This window comes from Drosophila miranda, assembly GCF_003369915.1.
Source record: "Drosophila miranda strain MSH22 chromosome Y unlocalized genomic scaffold, D.miranda_PacBio2.1 Contig_Y2_pilon, whole genome shotgun sequence".
Classification (NCBI taxonomy): domain Eukaryota; kingdom Metazoa; phylum Arthropoda; class Insecta; order Diptera; family Drosophilidae; genus Drosophila; species Drosophila miranda.
In genome coordinates this window covers 32,032,229-32,050,681 of record NW_022881614.1, presented here as the reverse complement: position 1 = coordinate 32,050,681, position 18,453 = coordinate 32,032,229, and the positions used below count along the sequence as shown (strand labels likewise).

At 46.1% G+C, this 18,453-nt stretch overlaps 2 protein-coding genes and 1 pseudogene across 2 annotated transcripts; 2 read left to right on the top strand and 1 right to left on the bottom strand.

Annotated features, from left to right (window-relative positions):
• The first annotated feature begins 2,273 nt into the window (after positions 1 to 2,273).
• Positions 2,274 to 2,901, top strand: LOC117194091. Its single transcript, XM_033398733.1, has 2 exons — positions 2,274 to 2,414; positions 2,486 to 2,901. Exons 1-2 carry the CDS (start codon positions 2,342 to 2,344, stop codon positions 2,746 to 2,748), a joined length of 336 nt encoding a protein of 111 aa, XP_033254624.1. The 5' UTR covers positions 2,274 to 2,341; the 3' UTR covers positions 2,749 to 2,901.
• Positions 2,902 to 3,039: 138 nt separating this feature from the next.
• Positions 3,040 to 12,864, top strand: LOC117193942 (annotated as a pseudogene).
• LOC108160149 (cullin homolog 1) lies at positions 12,864 to 16,553 on the bottom strand. Its single transcript, XM_033397596.1, has 4 exons — positions 16,451 to 16,553; positions 14,606 to 15,730; positions 13,480 to 14,529; positions 12,864 to 13,404 (listed from the first exon to the last, which is right to left on the bottom strand). Exons 2-4 carry the CDS (start codon positions 15,476 to 15,478, stop codon positions 13,003 to 13,005), a joined length of 2,325 nt encoding a protein of 774 aa, XP_033253487.1. The 5' UTR covers positions 15,479 to 15,730; positions 16,451 to 16,553; the 3' UTR covers positions 12,864 to 13,002.
• Between the last annotated feature and the right edge of the window lie 1,900 nt (positions 16,554 to 18,453).

Sequence of the window (18,453 nt, the reverse complement as noted above, 5' to 3'; positions counted from 1 at the left end):
CAAAACAGTAATAAGGTTGAACTATTCAGAAAAGTTCATGGAGATATATTTAATCAACCAAAACTGCTTATAAATAATGTAGATTTGAGGATTACTTTTAACATTGAAAAAATAGCATTTTATTTAATGGAATCTGAAACTGAATCAAATCTTAAAATATTAGAGGCCCAACTATTCATGAACCACATAACTATTAATCCGAGCATCATGGCTCATCATCATGTTTTACAAACTAAAAATGCCATTTATCCATACAGCAAAGTTCAAGCAAAATCATTTACAATATATCCAGGAAATAATACATTATCAATTGACAATGCAGTTATTGGACAGCTTCCAAATTTTTTTGGCTTTTTGCATGGTAAAAAACAAATCATATTCTGGAAATCGGGCATTAAAATTCAACGCTTTAATCTATTGGTTAATGGAGTACAAGTACCATCGCAGGCACTTGAGTTTGATTTCTCGAACTCTGAAAATGCTCAAAGCTCTAGAGGATATAATATGCTATTCAGATCAAGTGGAATAAAACATTATGATCGAGGCTTACAAATTACAAAGGAAATGTTTGATAAAAATAGTTTTATATTAGCATTTGACCTAACTGCAGACCATCACAATTCAACTGAATGCTCAAATTTAATATCACAAGGAGCCATCCGAATTGAAGGACGATTTTCGGAGCCTCTTACAGAAGCAGTTACTTGTCTGGTATACTGTGAATATGACTCAATGATTGATATTGATAAACATAGAAATATTCGTGTTCTATTGTAAAAATGAATACATTGCAAATCGATAAGTTTCTTTCCAAGCATTCAAAAACAAAAACGAGGGGGAACGTTGTGAGTTGCTGCGGACACCGCAACTCTACGGTTATACCCGATACTAAGTCAGTATGGCTCTCCTCCGGCAGACGCCGCTAATATTAAACGACACGACAAAGAGTGCGTGCGAGAGAGACAGAAAATCAGTCTGAGCGTGACGTCGGGCGCTGCGTAGCCACTGCAAATTGATTTGTTCCTATTGGCTATAAAAATGATCTGATCTGATCCAGATTCAGCAATCTGATAGATATGGTCTTTATCTCGAATGTGCAATATTGTGGATGCAACAGATTGTCGTCTTTTGTGTGGGCGGAAGGGGGTGGGGCGAAATTTTGAGATACACGTTTTATAGTAAGATCTAACAGGAGTGCGGATACCAAATTTGGTTACTCTAGCCTTAATAGTCTCTGAGATTTTTGAATATCCCCAGATTTTCGTCCTTTGCGGGGGCGGAAGGGGGTGTGGCGAAATATTGAAACAAACTCGTCTCGGTCCGATATATTAGGAGTGTGGATACCAAATTTGGTTGCTCTAGCTTTTGTAGTCTCTGAGATCTAGGCGCTAATGTTTTACTCTAAGCAAAGCCGCCTATGCTACGTGTGTGTTAGAGAGAGACAGGGCGAGAAAAAATGAAATTGTTTTCTTGATGCTGGCTATAATAATAATAAGATCCAATTCAGATTCCGCAGTCTTAAAGATATGGTCATTCTCTACAATTCTACGTTTTTGGTTTTCTCATATCTTTAAAATCGTTGATGCCACAGATTTTCGTCCTTTGTGGGGGCCGAAGTGGGCGGGGCGAAGTTTTGTAAAATTTTTGTAGCAGTGACATATCACAGAAGTCTGGATCCAAAACATCGTTGCTCTAGCTCTTATAGTCTTTGAGCACTAGGCGCTGAAGGGGACGGACACACGGACAGACGGACGGACGGACAGACAGACAGGGCTCAATCGACTCGGCTATTGATGCTGATCAAGAATATATATACTTTATGGGGTCGGAAACGATTCCTTCTGGACGTTACACACATCCACTTTTACCACAAATCTAATATACCCCAATACTCATTTTTAGTATCGGGTATAAAAACACATTAAGAAGAAAAAGGCTTAAGTTCATTAACGAAGAAGTAAAACGACGAGACGACCATTTTGTTCAATAATAAAAGAAGAAACAACAAGTTTTATTTGCTGCAAGAAGACTGTACACATAGATGAATACATATATCATTTATATTACTTTCGATTTTATTATTATTTTTCTAACACACATACTGCTCCCCTTCGAAGAATATTTTCTATTATTTAAGAGGGCCTTATTTTCAAAAGAATTTTTGTGTTGAGCTAAGCAAGACTCACACTTTTTATAGTCAATTCCCCAGCATGAAAACCCAATAGGCAGCCTACTTAATCGTTACAATACATAGTAAAAAAGTCAGTGGACGGCTGCCTGGCCCCTACAGATTTTATTTCTCCCGTAAAATACGAGTAAGGTGAAACCTACAAATTAAATCATGATTTACGGCATGCTGGTGACACTCTCGACGGCAATCTATACTACGGTGGCCACCCTTTGGCAGGTTCAACGTGAGTAGAAAGTGGAAAGATGATTTGGTTCGAGCGTATGAGCTGTATGAATGTCTGATCTGATCCCACAGAGACCCTAATCAATTGGATGATGTCGTTTAGTCTTTTCATTTTGGGGGTGTTCTGCAAGCCGTATTTGATAGTTCCCCTGTTGGCAGCTGGGTTCTTCATGGTGCGCCGGATCTTGCTGCGGCGGGCAAAGCGGACCCAAGCCTGGAAATCGCCGGGTAACAACGAGTCTGGGTCGTCCAGGCATTACTCCATTAAAACCCCACCATCACGCGACACGGAGAGCTCCCTGCCCAATAGCGTCGGTGACACATCCCAGAAGTAGTCGAGCAACGGATAATCACACGATTCACACGGGTTTATAAAATATATAACATACGTCTGAAATACTACATACATATTCCATGAAAACACTCATACATGTGCACGGGTGTGGATGGATCCTAAGACTAAAGCAATTAAAAAATACTGCACTGTACCATCGTTTCATCCAAAAGAATACTAAGACTTGAGCAGAGTGGGGATGTCTACTTTGCGCAGAGCGTCTCTTGCTTTGAGGAGCATAGTATTGTGCGGCTGGCCAGTGAGGCCGGCCAAGTGATGCATATACCTGTCAATGTTGCCAACGCTCGGACCGGACGGTTCCAGCGGAGGCAATGGGACACCATTGAGGGCTGCAACCAGCTTCTGGCGCAGACCCTTCACGTACGCCTCCAGTCGCACATTATCCTCCTTCAGTTCGGTCACCTCGCCCATCACCTTGGCATAGCCAACATTGGTGTTGTCCACGTGCTGCTCCAGCACCGCATTTAAATGTACCTCCTTAAATGTACGCTATAATTTAGAATTTAACCTTTTTGAAACAACCACAACAACACAACTATCAAACAAAACTATTTTCTATTTAAGTTTTAATTTATTTTTGATTAACTTTTTTTTGCTGTTCCTAAGAAACAAATCCAAAAAAAACGAGAGGGAACGTTGTGAGTTGCTGCGGACACCGCAACTCTACGGTTATACCCGATACTAAGTCAGTATGGCTCTCCTCCGGCAGACGCCGCTAATATTAAACGACACGACAAAGAGTGCGTGCGAGAGAGACAGAAAATCAGTCTGAGCGTGACGTCGGGCGCTGCGTAGCCACTGCAAATTGATTTGTTCCTATTGGCTATAAAAATGATCTGATCTGATCCAGATTCAGCAGTCTGATAGATATGGTCATTATCTATGATTCTGCGTTTTTAGTTTTCTCGAATGTGCAATATTGTGGATGCCACAGATTTTCGTCCTTTGTGGGGGCGGAAGTGGGCGTGGCGAAGTTTTGAAATATTTTTGTAGCAGTGACATATCACAGAAGTCTGGATCCAAAACATCGTTGCTCTAGCTCTTATAGTCTTTGAGCACTAGGCGCTGAAGGGGCCGGACAGACGGACAGACGGACGGACGGGCAGACAGACAGGGCTCAATCGACTCGGCTATTGATGCTGATCAAGAATATATATACTTTATGGGGTCGGAAACGATTCCTTCTGGACGTTACACACATCCACTTTTACCACAAATCTAATATACCCCAATACTCATTTTGAGTATCGGGTATAACAATTTTTAAAGGAGTTTATCCCTCTGATCAGCTGCCTCAAGTAATTTCGAAATATCCTGCTTTAATAATAGCAAACACAGATTCTTCAAGCCATTCAGGAACTCATTGGGTTGCTTTTTACTTTGAAAACAAATATTCAGCCGAATTTTTTGATTCATATGGTCAATATCCTCAAAATAAAGAATTTTTAAAAATATTAAAGAAAAATTCCATAAAGTTTACATTTAATAAACAACCACTGCAAGGTTATTTTTCAAATACATGCGGTCATTACTGTATCCTATATGGAATATTTAAAAGCAGCAAAAAAACAAAAAACAAGAAAAAAGATTTTAACTATAATGATAAGTTAATAATACAAATGTTTAAGAAAATTCGTTTAAAATAAAACACAATATTATTTCAGAGACATTTAAGATGTTTATTGAATTTTTGAGCTGGGATACATTCTTTTATTTAAGTTATAGTACTTTAACATTAGGTCTATAGCTTCTGCTTTCTTATTTGGTAGGGTATGACACAGGCATGTGTCAGGTCCGTCCGTTGCATCGTCATCACTCCAGGGGCATAGCTTATAATGAAAGCCAAACTTGGAGTACTGAAGCTCCTTTTCCTCCAGATCTTACAAAATGCTCATCAAATTTTCAAGAATTTGTACGTGCTCCTCGAAGACCATCTCCTCGAATTGCATTAAAAAAAGTTTTATTTGTTTGGCATGCATCTTGCAGCTGACTTCTTGAATCTATTACTGATAATGTTTCAAAGAGCAGGACTCTTTATATCCACGTCTTTGCTCTGTTTCCCTTATATTTTTCTTTACCCATGTATTGGAAATGATAAGTACTATATCTAGCCATCTCTTTTTTACATATTTATGTATATTCTTAACCTTTTTCTTTATTTTTGTCTTTACATGTATAGTTGTCTCTTCTTCTCTTACATATATATAATGGGAACTCTTTATTTACTCTTTACATATAAATTGGAAATGGGCAGTGCTATATCTATTCATCTCTTTTCCTTTATATATAAGATGTGAGATTCCATGCTCCTTCAACATCTTAAAGGGTGTTTTTGTTGAAAATTTGGTCACATAACTTTTAGGTAAAAATATCCAAAGCGGTTCGTTGTCCTTATCAGTTAAATAAAGGACTACTTTCTTTCCAAATGATGTTTTTTTGATTTTACATCCATTGATCTTGTACTCAAATCCTATGCATAGGTCTGCAACCTTGGTGTATCCAACCGCCGGCTTTGTCTCGTTAAGTAATTCTAGGAAAGCCTAGGTATATATTTGATTAAGTGCTTATCATTTTCTATATAGAGATTTAAATATTCTTACATACCATTATAGTAATAGAAACTATTCAACCTTCTAACGATTTTATACTAAATTATTTAAAAGATTGCATGATCTTTTATACTCTAATTAATTCAATTTTATACAAATGTGATCTGAGCAGATTGGTAGTTGAGTGATAATAAGTAAATGGTTTTAAAGCTGTAATGGCCAGATGTCTTAAGTCTGATTGGTGGTTGAGTAATAAGGGATGAATTATGGATACACTGCTGTATATTGGTTCAAATATTATATTTAAATTTTTGGTCTTATATAACAGTCAACATGAAAAAATTATAAAACAGAACAAAATGCATAGAATTTTTGTTCATATGCTGATCACTTCCTATATAAGAACTGTAAGTTACTGAGATAGGTTAGTTCACTTGCACTTCGAAATGAGGACATTTCATTGCGAGTTGTGTTATTTAAAAACATCTTTTAGTTCCCGCAATGAACTGAAAAAACACACCTTAAAAATCCACAACTTTAGTTATTCAAAATCAAAATCATCATTTTATCGATGTTACTTATGTCCAGGAACTGAACTGTTTTGGTTGAGAATTGACTTCAATATGCATATTTTATTTAAGCATAACATGGAATTAAAGCGAAAAATATATTTATTTTAAAATGAAATAATCTGTGCGTTTTTAAATATAAATACATTTACATAAATTTACCAACTAAGTATAATATGATGTGAAAATGATTCAATAAATTCATTCAAAAGCATCAGTATTCTACCTGAAATCCACTTATTCTTTTTGTGTAATCCTCACTTGGAAGAAACCTGTTTCAAACGAATCCTATGATTCTCTTGTAATAAGAGAAAGTGAAATTTAACCAATCAAAAGTAAAACAGAAAAAATTTAAAATAAATAGTGGTTAAATGTGTTGTGATGGACGTATTTCAGGCTGAGGTAAGCTCAGTGAACTTACGCAATCGGGTGTTTTTACTTCGATAATTTGACACTTTATTGTACGTATTAGTAGTTTAAATGCACTTATTTTTACTTCGTCGCCGATGTCACGAGAAGACCGGGTACCGCGTCTGTACTCCGGGTCGAGTCTCTGCGTAAGTTCTGGTACCACGACCGTACTGTGAGCCGGGTTTCTGCGTAAGTCCTGGTACCACGACCGTGCTGTGAGCCGGGTTTCTGCGTAAGTCCTGGTACCACGACCGTACTGTGAGCCGGGTTTCTGCGTAAGTCCTGGTACCACAACCGTACTGTGAGCCGGGTTTCTGAGTAAGTCGTTCTTTGGTTCTCGTCGCCGTCTTTTTATAGGCCCGTATTGCTGGGTCGGCGGGTTGACAAATGCGCTTCCGCGTCGGGGCGCACTTTGCCGTTCTTGGTGATCGTTGCAGATTTTGGCGGCGCCGACTTTCCTCCGTCGATGAACCCGGAAGGCCGCACTCGGCCGATGGCTTGGCTTGGAGTGGGGGAAAGCTCGCGTGACCTGATGTCTTTGGTCATCGTTCTGGAGTTGGCGCGTGTTGATCGGTGGTTGCTTGCGGAGGGGGCGCTGGTTGTGGGGTGCGGTGCGATGCGCTCATTATAGGTCGGGGGACGGATTGTATGGAAACCTTTTAGGTTCGTTACACCCTCCCCTTTCTTCCCCGGCGAGAGTCACGAGGACTCGCGGGTCGGGCTCTTGTGGTTTCTTCTGTGGTCTGCGTTGGGGTTTCCTCGTTCTCTTCGCTTCGTCAGTGGGTTTGTGGGGCGCGTGGTCGAGAGCGTTACGTTACTTCTTTCGCTGGCGTCAGCGCTGTTCGATTAATTGGTGGTCGCGAGGTTCGCTGCGCTTGCATTCTCGGCGGTATTATGCGATCGGCCTCGTTTTTATGCCGGGGCTGTCTTTTGGCCGGGTGTCCCGGGTTTCGCTGACTCAGTGGCGCCGTGGTTGGGGCGTCGGGTTGAGGTCTCGTTGCTTTCTTCGTGGATGTCAGCATTCTCGAGTGGGTCAGTGGGTTCTTCGGACTCGTGATCGTGGAACTCTCTCAGGTCGTTGATATTTGCGGTTTTGCGTTTCCGGCTTTCGCAGTGTTGTAATTTGGCGATGTTTGGTGATGGAAAACTCTTGACCCGGTAGGGGCCGTCGAACTTCGGGGCTAGCTTTGCCGCAAAGCGCTCGGCGGCGTTCGAGAGGTGGTGTTGGCGTAGTAGTACCAGTGATCCGACGGGGGGGCGCCATAGTCGCCGGCGGAGGTTGTAATGTCTCGCTTGCTCTTGACTGGCTCTCTGGATGTTGTTCCGGACGATGGCGAATACTTCTTTCAGCCTCGTCGCTTTGCTGGTGGCCGTCTCAGGCGTACTCCCTGTCGGGCGTGACTTCGTCGTAGAGGGCGCCGGGGAGTCGGGGCTCTCTTCCTTGCAGGAGGAAGGCGGGGCTGAATCCGGTCGTCTCGGTAGGAGCTCGTCCCATGTATTCTGGTGGTCGTCGACGAACTGGGCGATCATCGTTTTCACAGTCCGATTGGCTCTCTCCGTCGGGTTTTCCTGGGGGCAATATGGGGCTGTGTTGCAGCTCCACGCCTGCGCTTCGCATGAATGTTCTGAATGATCGGCTGGTGAACTGGGTTCCGTTGTCGCAGACGAATAGTTTCGGCACGCCGAAGCTGCTCAGTATTCGTTCTCTGAAGGCTCGTTCGAGGTTCGCCGTTGTCGCTTTCTTGAGGGGTACCAGTTCGACCCACTTGGAGAAAGTGTCGAAGAATACCAGTAAGATGGTGTTCCCGTGCTTGGACCGTGGTAATGGTCCGACGAAGTCGGCACACAGGGTGGCGAAGGGTTCTTCGGCTTTACGTGTAAGCATCCTGCCCACGGCCTTGCGCTGCGTGGCTTTGAACTTCTGACAGCTTACACAGCCCTGCACGTACCGTCGCACGTCTCTGTGTAGTCCTGGCCAGTAGTATCGTTGTGTTGTCATCAGGATTGTTTTTCGGACGCCAAGGTGTCCTGCCGTTGGTTCGTCGTGACATTCGCGGAGTACTCTCGTCCGGCACGCATAGTTTCCACGGTTTGTGGTCGTCGTCGTCGGCTCCGTGTCCTAGGTAGCGGTATAGCTGCCCATTTTCGTACGTGTAGTCCGGGTACTTCTGGGGTTCGTCTTGGACTTGTTGGATCCTTTGTTTAAGCCAGGTGCATGGTGTGTCGTCTTCCTCAATGCGGGAGAGGGTATCCAGTGGTTGTCTTGACAGTGCGTCTGCGACTACGTTCTGGTTGCCGGCCCGATAGTGCACGTCGTATTGGTATTGCTGTAGTTCGAGCGCCCATCTTGCTACTCTACCGTAAGGGCTCTCGAGGGTATTCAGCCACTTTAGTGCGAGATGATCGGTTATGACGTCGAATCGGTAGCCTTCGAGATAGCATCGCAGTTTTCGGATCGCCCAGATGACGGCGAGGCATTCCTTGTCGGTGGCCGAGTAGTTCTCTTCTGCCTTGTTGAGGCGTCGACTGACGTATGCGATGACCCGCTCTTTCCCTTCGATCTCTTGGGTGAGGACCGCGCCTACTCCAAGGTTGCTTGCGTCCGTCTGCAGGGAAAATTTGACGTTAAAGTCTGGGCAGGCGAGTACCGGTGCGGTGGTGAGCAGTGTTTTCAGCTCGTTGAAGGCGTCTTGTTGTTCTTGACCCCATGTCCATGCTTTCCCTTTCTTCAGCAGCAGTGACATTGGTTGGACTACGGTGGCAAAGTTTGGGACGAATCTGCGGTACCACCCGGCCATGCCTACGCATTGTCGTAGCTCCTTCAGGTTGGTCGGCGGCCTCAGATCCTTTACGGCTGCGATTTTGTCGGGGTCCGTGTGGATACCTTCTTCGCTGATCACGTGGCCCAGGTATTTTATGCGGCGCTGGAAGAAGGCACACTTGTCCGTGTTGACCCGTAGGTTTGCCTTTCGCAGTCGTGCGAAAACTTCTTTTACGTTGTTCAGGTGTTCCTGGAAGCTTTTCCCGACGATGACGATGTCGTCGAGATATGCGAACGCGAATGGTTCCATGTCTGCGCCGATAACGGCGTCGAGGGTCCGTTGAAACGCGGAGTGTAAACCGAAAGGCATTACTTTCCATTGGTATAATCCTCGGCCGGGTATCGTGAATGCCGTGGCTTCCCGGCTGTCGCGGGCCATTGGTATCTGCCAATATCCGTTTTTCAGGTCGAGGGTCGTGATGAAGTGGGCATTTCGGAACGCTCGTTTAGCTGTCGATAATCTACACACATGCGCCATCTCCCGTCCTTTTTGCGGACCAGGACGATTGGCGCGCTGTGGGGGCTCCGGGATGGTTCGATTAGGTCCTCGGCTATCAGTTGGTCGACCTGTTCATCGATGATCCGCCGCATGGCTGGATTTTTCGGGTAGTACCGTTGTTTTATGGGTCGGTTGTCCCTCATGACGATGGTGTGTTCCGTCAGATCCGTCGTCCCTCGGAGGCCTGCGAGTGTTGGCAGTTCCTCGTCTAGGAATTTCCGTATTTTCGGAGCGATGTCGGGAGGCCATGGGTCGGCGATTCGTTCCGAATCGTCCTCGGGTGGGTCGTCGAATAAAAGGTCGCAAGTGTGGTCGGGGTTCTCGGGGAGGATTGTTGTGTCGAATGCGCTTGGTGGTTCGACTTCGCGAGTGTATTCGCTTATGCTTGCGACGATGGCGGGTGCCTCGATCATGAGTAGGGGGCTCGTGTGTGTCCTGGGGGGTGCTTGCGCGACGTTGTACTCAGCGTGATGTACGAACGTGCGGGTCTCGATGGCGATCGTAGCGTTTGACCGACGGCTAGTTTGGGCGGTGAGGTTCACCGACATGGCTCCAGGCGTGGTGCTGGGCCGCATGCCGGCGCCGTACGAGGTGTTGCCCGGGAGGGGTTCCATGATGTCGGGGACGATCGATGGTGCGTCGGCTCCAGGTGCGTCGGGGTTCCGATGGGTGCCTCGCGTGGCAGTGATCGCCTTTCCCGGTTCCTGCCTGAGAGGACGCGGGAGTAGCGGGTCGGTCGGTGTCGTAGGGGTCGTTTTCGCGTCGAGGGCGCTGTCGACGAGTTCGAGGGCCAGGGTGGCGGTCGGAGGTGGTACCTCGAGCGCCTGGCTGCTGCGTGGCGGCTGCCGTTGCTGTGGCCGGGTTGTCTTCTGGAGGGGCGTCCTGGGTTCTTTTCCCTTCGTTGGTGGAACCGCGTCGGTGCCCTCGGGAGACCGGCTCGCTTTCTTCGTGGCTTTGCTTAGTTTTGGTTTTCTCGGAGTGGGCCTGGGGCTAGTGTGCTTCGTCGTGGCCGTGGGTTCTGTGTTCCTTGTTCCTTGTGCTCTTGTCTCGTGTCGTGGCGGGGAATTCATTGGCGGCGGAGGTCTCGAGTTCGTGGGTCCCGGGGCGTGTACTTGGCTGGCGGTGATAATCAGCGTGTTTGGGATGGGGCGTTGGGAGCCTTTGAGATGGAGACGTGTGGCGCCACATTGTATTGTGGTTTCAATGGCGCACAGGAAATCCATCCCTATGATGGCTTGCTCTACCATATTGGGTAGTACCAAGAGTGGCATCTGTATCTCTTGTTCGTCTAGTTTGACGCGCGCTAGCAAGATTTGAGTTATCTCGCGGGCCGAGCCGTCTGCTAGGCGTATCGGGACGCCTGCGGCTCGCAGGTCGTTGTCGCGGCCGAGCTTGCGGGCGAGGTCGGTGATCATTCTATGTGCCGTTTCCTGTGCTGGAGCGCCGACCTGGTGCGGCTTCCTTGCGGGTTCCGAGGTGTTCCAGTGAGGCTTTCGGAATTGGGCCCGATTCGTCCCGCTTTCGTTTTGTTGTGCCGTTGGCCGCGTGTACCTGGGTGGTTGTCGAGGGGGGATGAGGGTCGCTGGTACGTTTCGTTCCTGGATACTCTCGAACTCTGTGGCCAATCTTGTTAATTGCGTCAGACTTCTCAGTTCGTGCCTTCGCACGTACAGCTGGTACGCCGGGAGGGTGTTGTCATAGATCCGGCTAAGTTCCTTGGCTTCGTCGTACCCGGCGTGGTGCATGAGCAACCGGAGCTCGACGACGAAGTCCTTGAACGGTTCGCCCACCGCTTGTTTGCGGTCCCTGATCTGGTCTTCCAATTGCTCGAAGTACCGGGGAGGCAGGAAAAAGGCTAGGAATTCCTGGCGGAAATCGGCCTAAGAGGCGCTCTGGAGTCGGCTGGTGCGGAACCAACGGTTGGCTCGGTCGGTGAGGAGCTCTGCCATAGCTCGCGGCACGTAGTTCATGTCTACCCCGTACGAGAGGGCCGCTCTTCCAGTAGTTCGACGAACTCGTCGCCGTCTTTTTATAGGCCCGTATTGCTGGGTCGGCGGGTTGACAAATGCGCTTCCGCGTCGGGGCGCACTTTGCCGTTCTTGGTGATCGTTGCAGATTTTGGTGGCGCCGACTTTCCTCCGTCGATGAACCCGGAAAACCGCACTCGGCCGATGGCTTGGCTTGGAGTGGGGGAAAGCTCGTGTGACCTGATGTCTTTGGTCATCGTTCTAGAGTTGGCGCGTGTTGATCGTTAGTTGCGGAGGGGGCGCTGGTTGTGGGGTGCGGTGCGATGCGCTCATTATAGGTCGGGGGACGGATTGTATCGAAACCTTTTAGGTTCGTTACAACACCTATTATCCGTTCATTGACTGGCGTCTCGACAGACGTCAGTTGTACATACAGAGTTTTCTAGATTACTTCACCGTGGGATACGCAATATTCGTGGCCACAGCCACGGAATCGTACCCCGTGATCTATGTGGCGGCTTTGCGAACTCACATTCTAATGCTGAAGGACCGCAGATAACATCTTTAAATCGCTGGTCGAGTGCATCAAGGCTCACAGGACGATGCTAAAGTAAGTCGCCTTTGGGTTTTTGGAGAAGGATCGTTGTGATATGTCTTCCCCAAGCTTCTGCGACACCATTAGACCCATCATCTCGGGCACAATATTTGCCCAGTTCATCATCTGCGGCTCCATTCTGGGCATTGTCATGATAAACATGGTGCTATTCGCTGATCAATCGACCCGCTTTGGCATCGTTACCTACGTGATGGCTGTGCTGTTGCAGACCTTTCCGCTCTGCTTCTACTGCAACGCCATCGTGGACGACTGCCATGACCTGGCTGATGCCCTGTTCCACTCGGCTTGGTGGATGCAGGACAAGCGCTACCAAAGCACGGCCCTTCAGTTTCTGCAGAAGCTGCAGCAGCCCATAACGTTCACGGCCATGAACATATTCACAATCAATCTGGCCACCAACATCAATGTGAGTCCATGGCGTGGAAGAAACATACCTCAACTCTGGTTCTTTTGCAGGTGGCCAAGTTTGCTTTCACCGTGTACGCAATAGCGAGCGGAATGAATCTGGATGAGAAGCTGCAGCTGCAGGACTCTGGAGCCGACACTCCAGATTTGATTTAAAAAAGAAAACACCTCCAGGAAGCCCTTAAAAAACGAGCAGAAGCTGATCAGACCCTAACCGCAAATCCAAATCGGTCGATGGAGTATTTTTCATCTCGCTAGTAGTTTGATTATTGAGGCGGCAGTTTATTTGGGTGTTCAGAAGGGTGGGAGGGATCGGAGCGGGTACTACAGCAATAATGATATTTTTTGTATGGTTGACGTTGATGAAACAGCGTACAGTTTTAAATTTAAAATAACCTTAGGCAAGATAACTATATGTGTCTTTGTGTCCCTCCATGCGCTCCAAATACTCCTTCTCAATCAGAATGTCGATGCACTTTTTAATAACGGGCACCTTGGGCTTAAAGCGCGTCGACAGCTGATTGAGCACCTCGGAGATTAGATTGGTGTGATTGAGGCGTTTGCGCATCTTCATAATGCGCACAATGGCGGCCTGTATCAACAGCTTACGGTCCTCCTCAATGTGTTTATGTACAGTCTCCTGCTCCACTTTAAGCTCAGTCTTCAGAGGCTGGTTTATGTTAATGCGGCGCTTCTTGTTTTTGTAGTCCAGGAACAGCTCTACAGTTGACTCGGGCGTCAATGAGTTCTCATTGTCGGTGGACGTCAGAACCTTTGCCTTGAGCAATATTTGCAAAACCTAAATGTGCAAGCATAAAATGAATTTAGTGGATTACAGAATACATTCGACAGAATCATGTAGTTATCCGTTTACCTGAATCAAGCTTTCCAACTGTGTCTGGGTGTTTTCCAGCAGCTGTTGGACTGTGAAGCTGAGCTGGTCGTTGAACTGTAAGAGCACCGACATCTGGAAGGTACTAGCTTGCAGGGTGTACACTGTCGACGTGTTGTTGCGATTCACGTTCATGATCAGCTCTCCCTTGCACATTTGATACAGCCAGTTCAGCTTGCGGCCGGAGTGACGGGCGGCATAGAATTCGTTGAATTGACGTACGGATAGCTCAAGCTCTGACGGCAACAGGAAGTTGTTGCTCAGCTGGAAGGGGCACGAGCCGGAGGAGATGACCTCGATGCCGAAATCAATTTCGGATACGACATTGTTCGTCAGCAGGTGCTCCTTGAAGTTGGAGTTGAGGTCCTTGGAAACGCCAATGTCCTGGAACATGCGCTGAAGCTTGACCGTATACTCATAGCCACAGGTCTGCTTCAGCTTAGAGATCATCATGGCCTCGGCATCGTCGGATGCTGATGTGTGGTTCACCAAACGCTTTGCGAGCATCTTAGAGTAGTATTTCTGGAAGACGTCCTTATCCTCTATGTACTTAAATACGACCATCACCTGGTTCAGGTTGTCTTCGAGCTCCTTGTCCTCGGGATTCTTGGAGGATTTCTTTAGCAAAATATCGCAGTACTTGGCAAGCAGCTCGGGCGATTTGCTGGCCGTGTTCGCAGCCGTAACCACGTTCGAATTGATGAACTTTCCGCATGCCTTGTCCAATGCGGCCACAAATCCGTTGTCATTGTTGAATGCCGTCAGCACGAGGGCATTATATTTTTTATGTACATCGAGTATGGTTTGGACATATGTCTTGGGATCGTTTAACGCATCAGTGGTGCAGCACTTGACAATGGCTTCGGTGCCCTGATGCAGTATGTGCTGCTCGAGGATGGTCTTCAGATCTGCCAGGTTTTTCGGTGAAAGTGCAACCAAAGAGTACATGCGCTTAAGGTCATCATTTCGATCTGCGTTCAACAGATTCTGGAACTCGGTGTGGAATATTTTGAGATGCTTCTCGATGAGAACCTGAGAGAACAGTACGACAAGGGGAAATTACTTAGCAAATTCAATCAAATAGAATTGACTGACGGCACTCGCATACCTGCTCGCATGTTGACTTAAGAGTCTCTGCTGTGGTCTCGTGCAGGTACGAAAGGCCGTTCTTTGAGTTCAGGCCACGGACGCGTTGTTTCTCCTCCTCCAGCCGATTCTCAACGTGCTTGAGATATTCAGTCACCGTGTTGTTTGATAGGAACGCATCGGACTCTTTCTCATAGAAAGCGGCTGTGTCGGCTATGAATTTGCTCTCAAAGTTGTCCTTGTAGACGGAGAGCTTCTGTTGGTTCGCGTCGGAGTCATCCTCATTAAAGCTTAATTCCACATAGGATTCGGTCACATCGCGCACCAGCGATCGGTTGATCAGCTTGCCCTGGCGCTCCTCTTCAATGGACTTGAGGACGGCCTTGGTGACGGGCTCGTTCAGTACCTGGAACAGGTGCCCCTTCCAGGCGACCAGAGCCAGGCGGTAGATCTTGTAGATACCCTTCTGGCCCTCCTCGCACTCTCGCTTCACCCAGTTGCGGTTCAAGTAGTTGCAGATGCCATCCAATACAATACTGGAGAACTGATACGCGTTCCACTGCTTGGTATACCGCGACAGGAGCACCTCTTCGCCGCTAATTGCTCTGAACTTGGTCAGCAGCTCGGTAAGATAGGTCTTGAGGAACTGCTCCAGGCGATCGTATAGCTTTTTGCCCACCAGTTGGGCTCCGCCAGTCTTTCCATTGCTGCGGCCGCTTGGAGCTGCGTTCACACTGGTGCAGTAGTCATAGACGTGTGTGTAGAAGCGCATGTACTGGGTGCGGGTCAGGGACTTCTCTTGCTCGTAGACCTGGCGTATGCCTTCATCCAACTCACTCCAAATGTCGTCCAGATTGACTGGCTTTTGTGTGGTCTGTGCGCCTGAACGACTCATTGCTGTGGTGGCAGGGGGCAAGTGCGCTTTACCCTCTTTCTGTGGAGACTGCCGCTGGGCCTGTTGCTCTTGCGGCTGTGGCGGATTTTTTCTGGCAGCTGTTGTTGTAGAGGACGCGGACGACGACAACGACAACAGCGGGGGCGAGGGATTGTTATCCTGATGGCGTCGTTTGGCGGCTCTCGTCCTAGGTGCTTTGGTCGGAATTTTGACTAATAGGGTGATCAAAATTTAGAGATTCAAGAATATGATCTGAAAGGATATAAAACGAAAATGTAGTAGACCTGGCTCCATCATGCAAGCCACGTAAATAAATCAAACCGAAGGCCGACCGTTTTGATCCAATGTCACATTCGTAAAGCCACAAAAAAAGTAGCCAAAAGAGAGACTTACGGACGTTCAAGTGTATTTGTGCGTGCGTGCGTTTGTGCATGTGTTGCCCGCGCATACATTATGCTCAAGGTGTAATACGATACAAAGAAAATCATTCCCTTCCCTGAAAAGCATACACAGCCAACCTTGAATCACAGTGCGGTAGAGTATCTACTGTCGGATAAACAAGTGGGCGGCGAGCACGCCTCTACCTATTGCAATCGGGGGCCGTTCTCTCGTCTTAAAAATCAGTAAACTTCCTGGTTAAAAAGCACTCGCACATACATACATATACACATGAATGTACGCGCGCAACCACCTCACACACACACTGGCACACAAAGCAAACCAATGCACATAACCAATTTTAGCATTAAATGAAGAAAGCAGCCAAAAAAGAGCATGGAAACCAACAAGTCTTATAGAACCTAAAGATAACTGTAAATTTTAGTAGAAAGACTCGGGCCCTGCTCGTTTTTCGTTTTCTTTCTGTGACGTCGTGATTTCCCCTTGGAGCACTTTTTCACTTGTTCGCCATTTTCACATTTCTCATACGGATTGCGTTGGACCCCAAAATAACCAATTGGTCAATATATTTACCTGTCACCAGATATCGAGTAATTCTAAATTAGACTCAGTGTGTTTTTTAACTTTATATATTTTAATTATTACAATATTTCCGACGAAACTAAACTTTCCAACCAAAAACACAATGACAACAATTTTTGTTTTTTTCTAATGATTTATCGATAAAATATACCGTCCGACCCTCAGAAATATACCAAAATATACCGTCTTATTTTAAAAATATACCGTGATTATACTGAGGAATTCAAGTTCTATTTTACATATTCCTCGTTTTTGATTTTCCGGGGAATATTCTCAGCTATATAGAACATTTAGCCATGCCCACAAAATTTAATCTGATTAATGAATCAATTTTCTACTTAACTGGCTTATTCTTAATACTTGCTTTTATTGCATTTTGCGTTAAAAAAGCTTTTGCGAAAATGGTCAAACAAAAAAAGGTTTTAGCGAAATGGGTCAAAACAAAAAATGATAGTTGTTCATATTGCTCAATTTAGAGATTCCGTTGAATAATTCTGGCTAACTAAAACCCTTAGTTTTGCCCACATAATTTAAGGCCGTTGATGAATAAATTTTCTTCAAGATTGGCTAGTTTTTAGTCCTTGCTTTTATTGTATTTTGACTAAAGCAAGGCTTAACCAAAATAGTTTTTTTTTATACCCGATACTCAAAATGAGTATTGGGGTATATTAGATTTGTGGTAAAAGTGGATGTGTGTAACGTCTAGAAGGAATCGTTTCCGACCCCATAGAGTATATATATTCTTGATCAGCATCAATAGCCGAGTCGATTGAGCCATGTCTGTCCGTCCGTCTGTCCGTCTGTCCGTCCGTCCGCCTGTCCGTCCCCTTCAGCGCCTAGTGCTCAAAGACTATAAGAGCTAGAGCAACGATGTTTTGTATCCAGACTTCTGTGATATGTCACTGCTACAAAAATATTTCAAAACTTCGCCCCGCCCACTTCCGCCCCCACAAAGGATGAAAATCTGTGGCATACACATTTTTAAAGATACGATAAAGCCAAAAACGCAGAATGATGACTATATGTTCTAGAGTGTAAAATCTCAACCAGATCGTATAATTATTATAGCCTGAATCAAGAAAACAATTTCATTCTTTCTCGCTCTGTCTCTCTCTAACACACAGGTTTCATGGTCGGCTTTGCCAATTGCAAAATATGAGTTCAAGGATCTCAGAACCTATAAGAGCCAGAGCAACCAAATTTGGTATCCACACTCCTGTGATATCGGACCTTGACCGTTTCGTGTCCAAATTTCGCCAAACCCCCTTCCGCCCCCGCAAAGGACGAAAATCTGGGGCATCCACAAATCTCAGAGACTATTAAGGCTAGAGTAACCAAATTTGGTATCCGCACTTCTGTTAGATCTCACTATAAAACGTATATCTCAGAATTTCGCCCCACCCCCTTCCGCCCCCACAAAGGACGAAAATCTGTTGCATCCACAATATTGCACATTTGAGAAAACCAAAAACGCAGAATCATAGATAATGACCATATCTATCAGACTGCTGAATCTGGATCAGATCGGATAATTTTTATATCCAAAAGGAACAAATCAATTTGCACTGGCTACGCAGCGCCCGACGTCACGCTCAGACTGATTTTCTGTCTCTCTCGCACGCACTCTTTGTCGTGTCGTTTAATATTAGCGGCGTCTGCCGGAGGAGAGCCATACTGAAAATCTGGGGATATTCAAAAATCTCAGAGACTATTAAGGCTAGAGTAACCAAATTTGGTATCCGCACTCCTGTTAGCTCTTACTATAAAACGTGTATCTCAAAATTTCGCCCCACCCCCTTCCGCCCACACAAAGAACGAAAATCTGTTGCATCCACAATATTGCACATTTGAGAAAACTAAAATCATAGATCATTTATATTTGAGTCAATTGCTTTGATTCTGTGTAGGAAGACTTTGTCGTATGTGTTGTAACAGATAACGAAGCAGGAGGCTAGGATCTGAAACGGTGATCGAGATCCATGCACGCGTTGCTG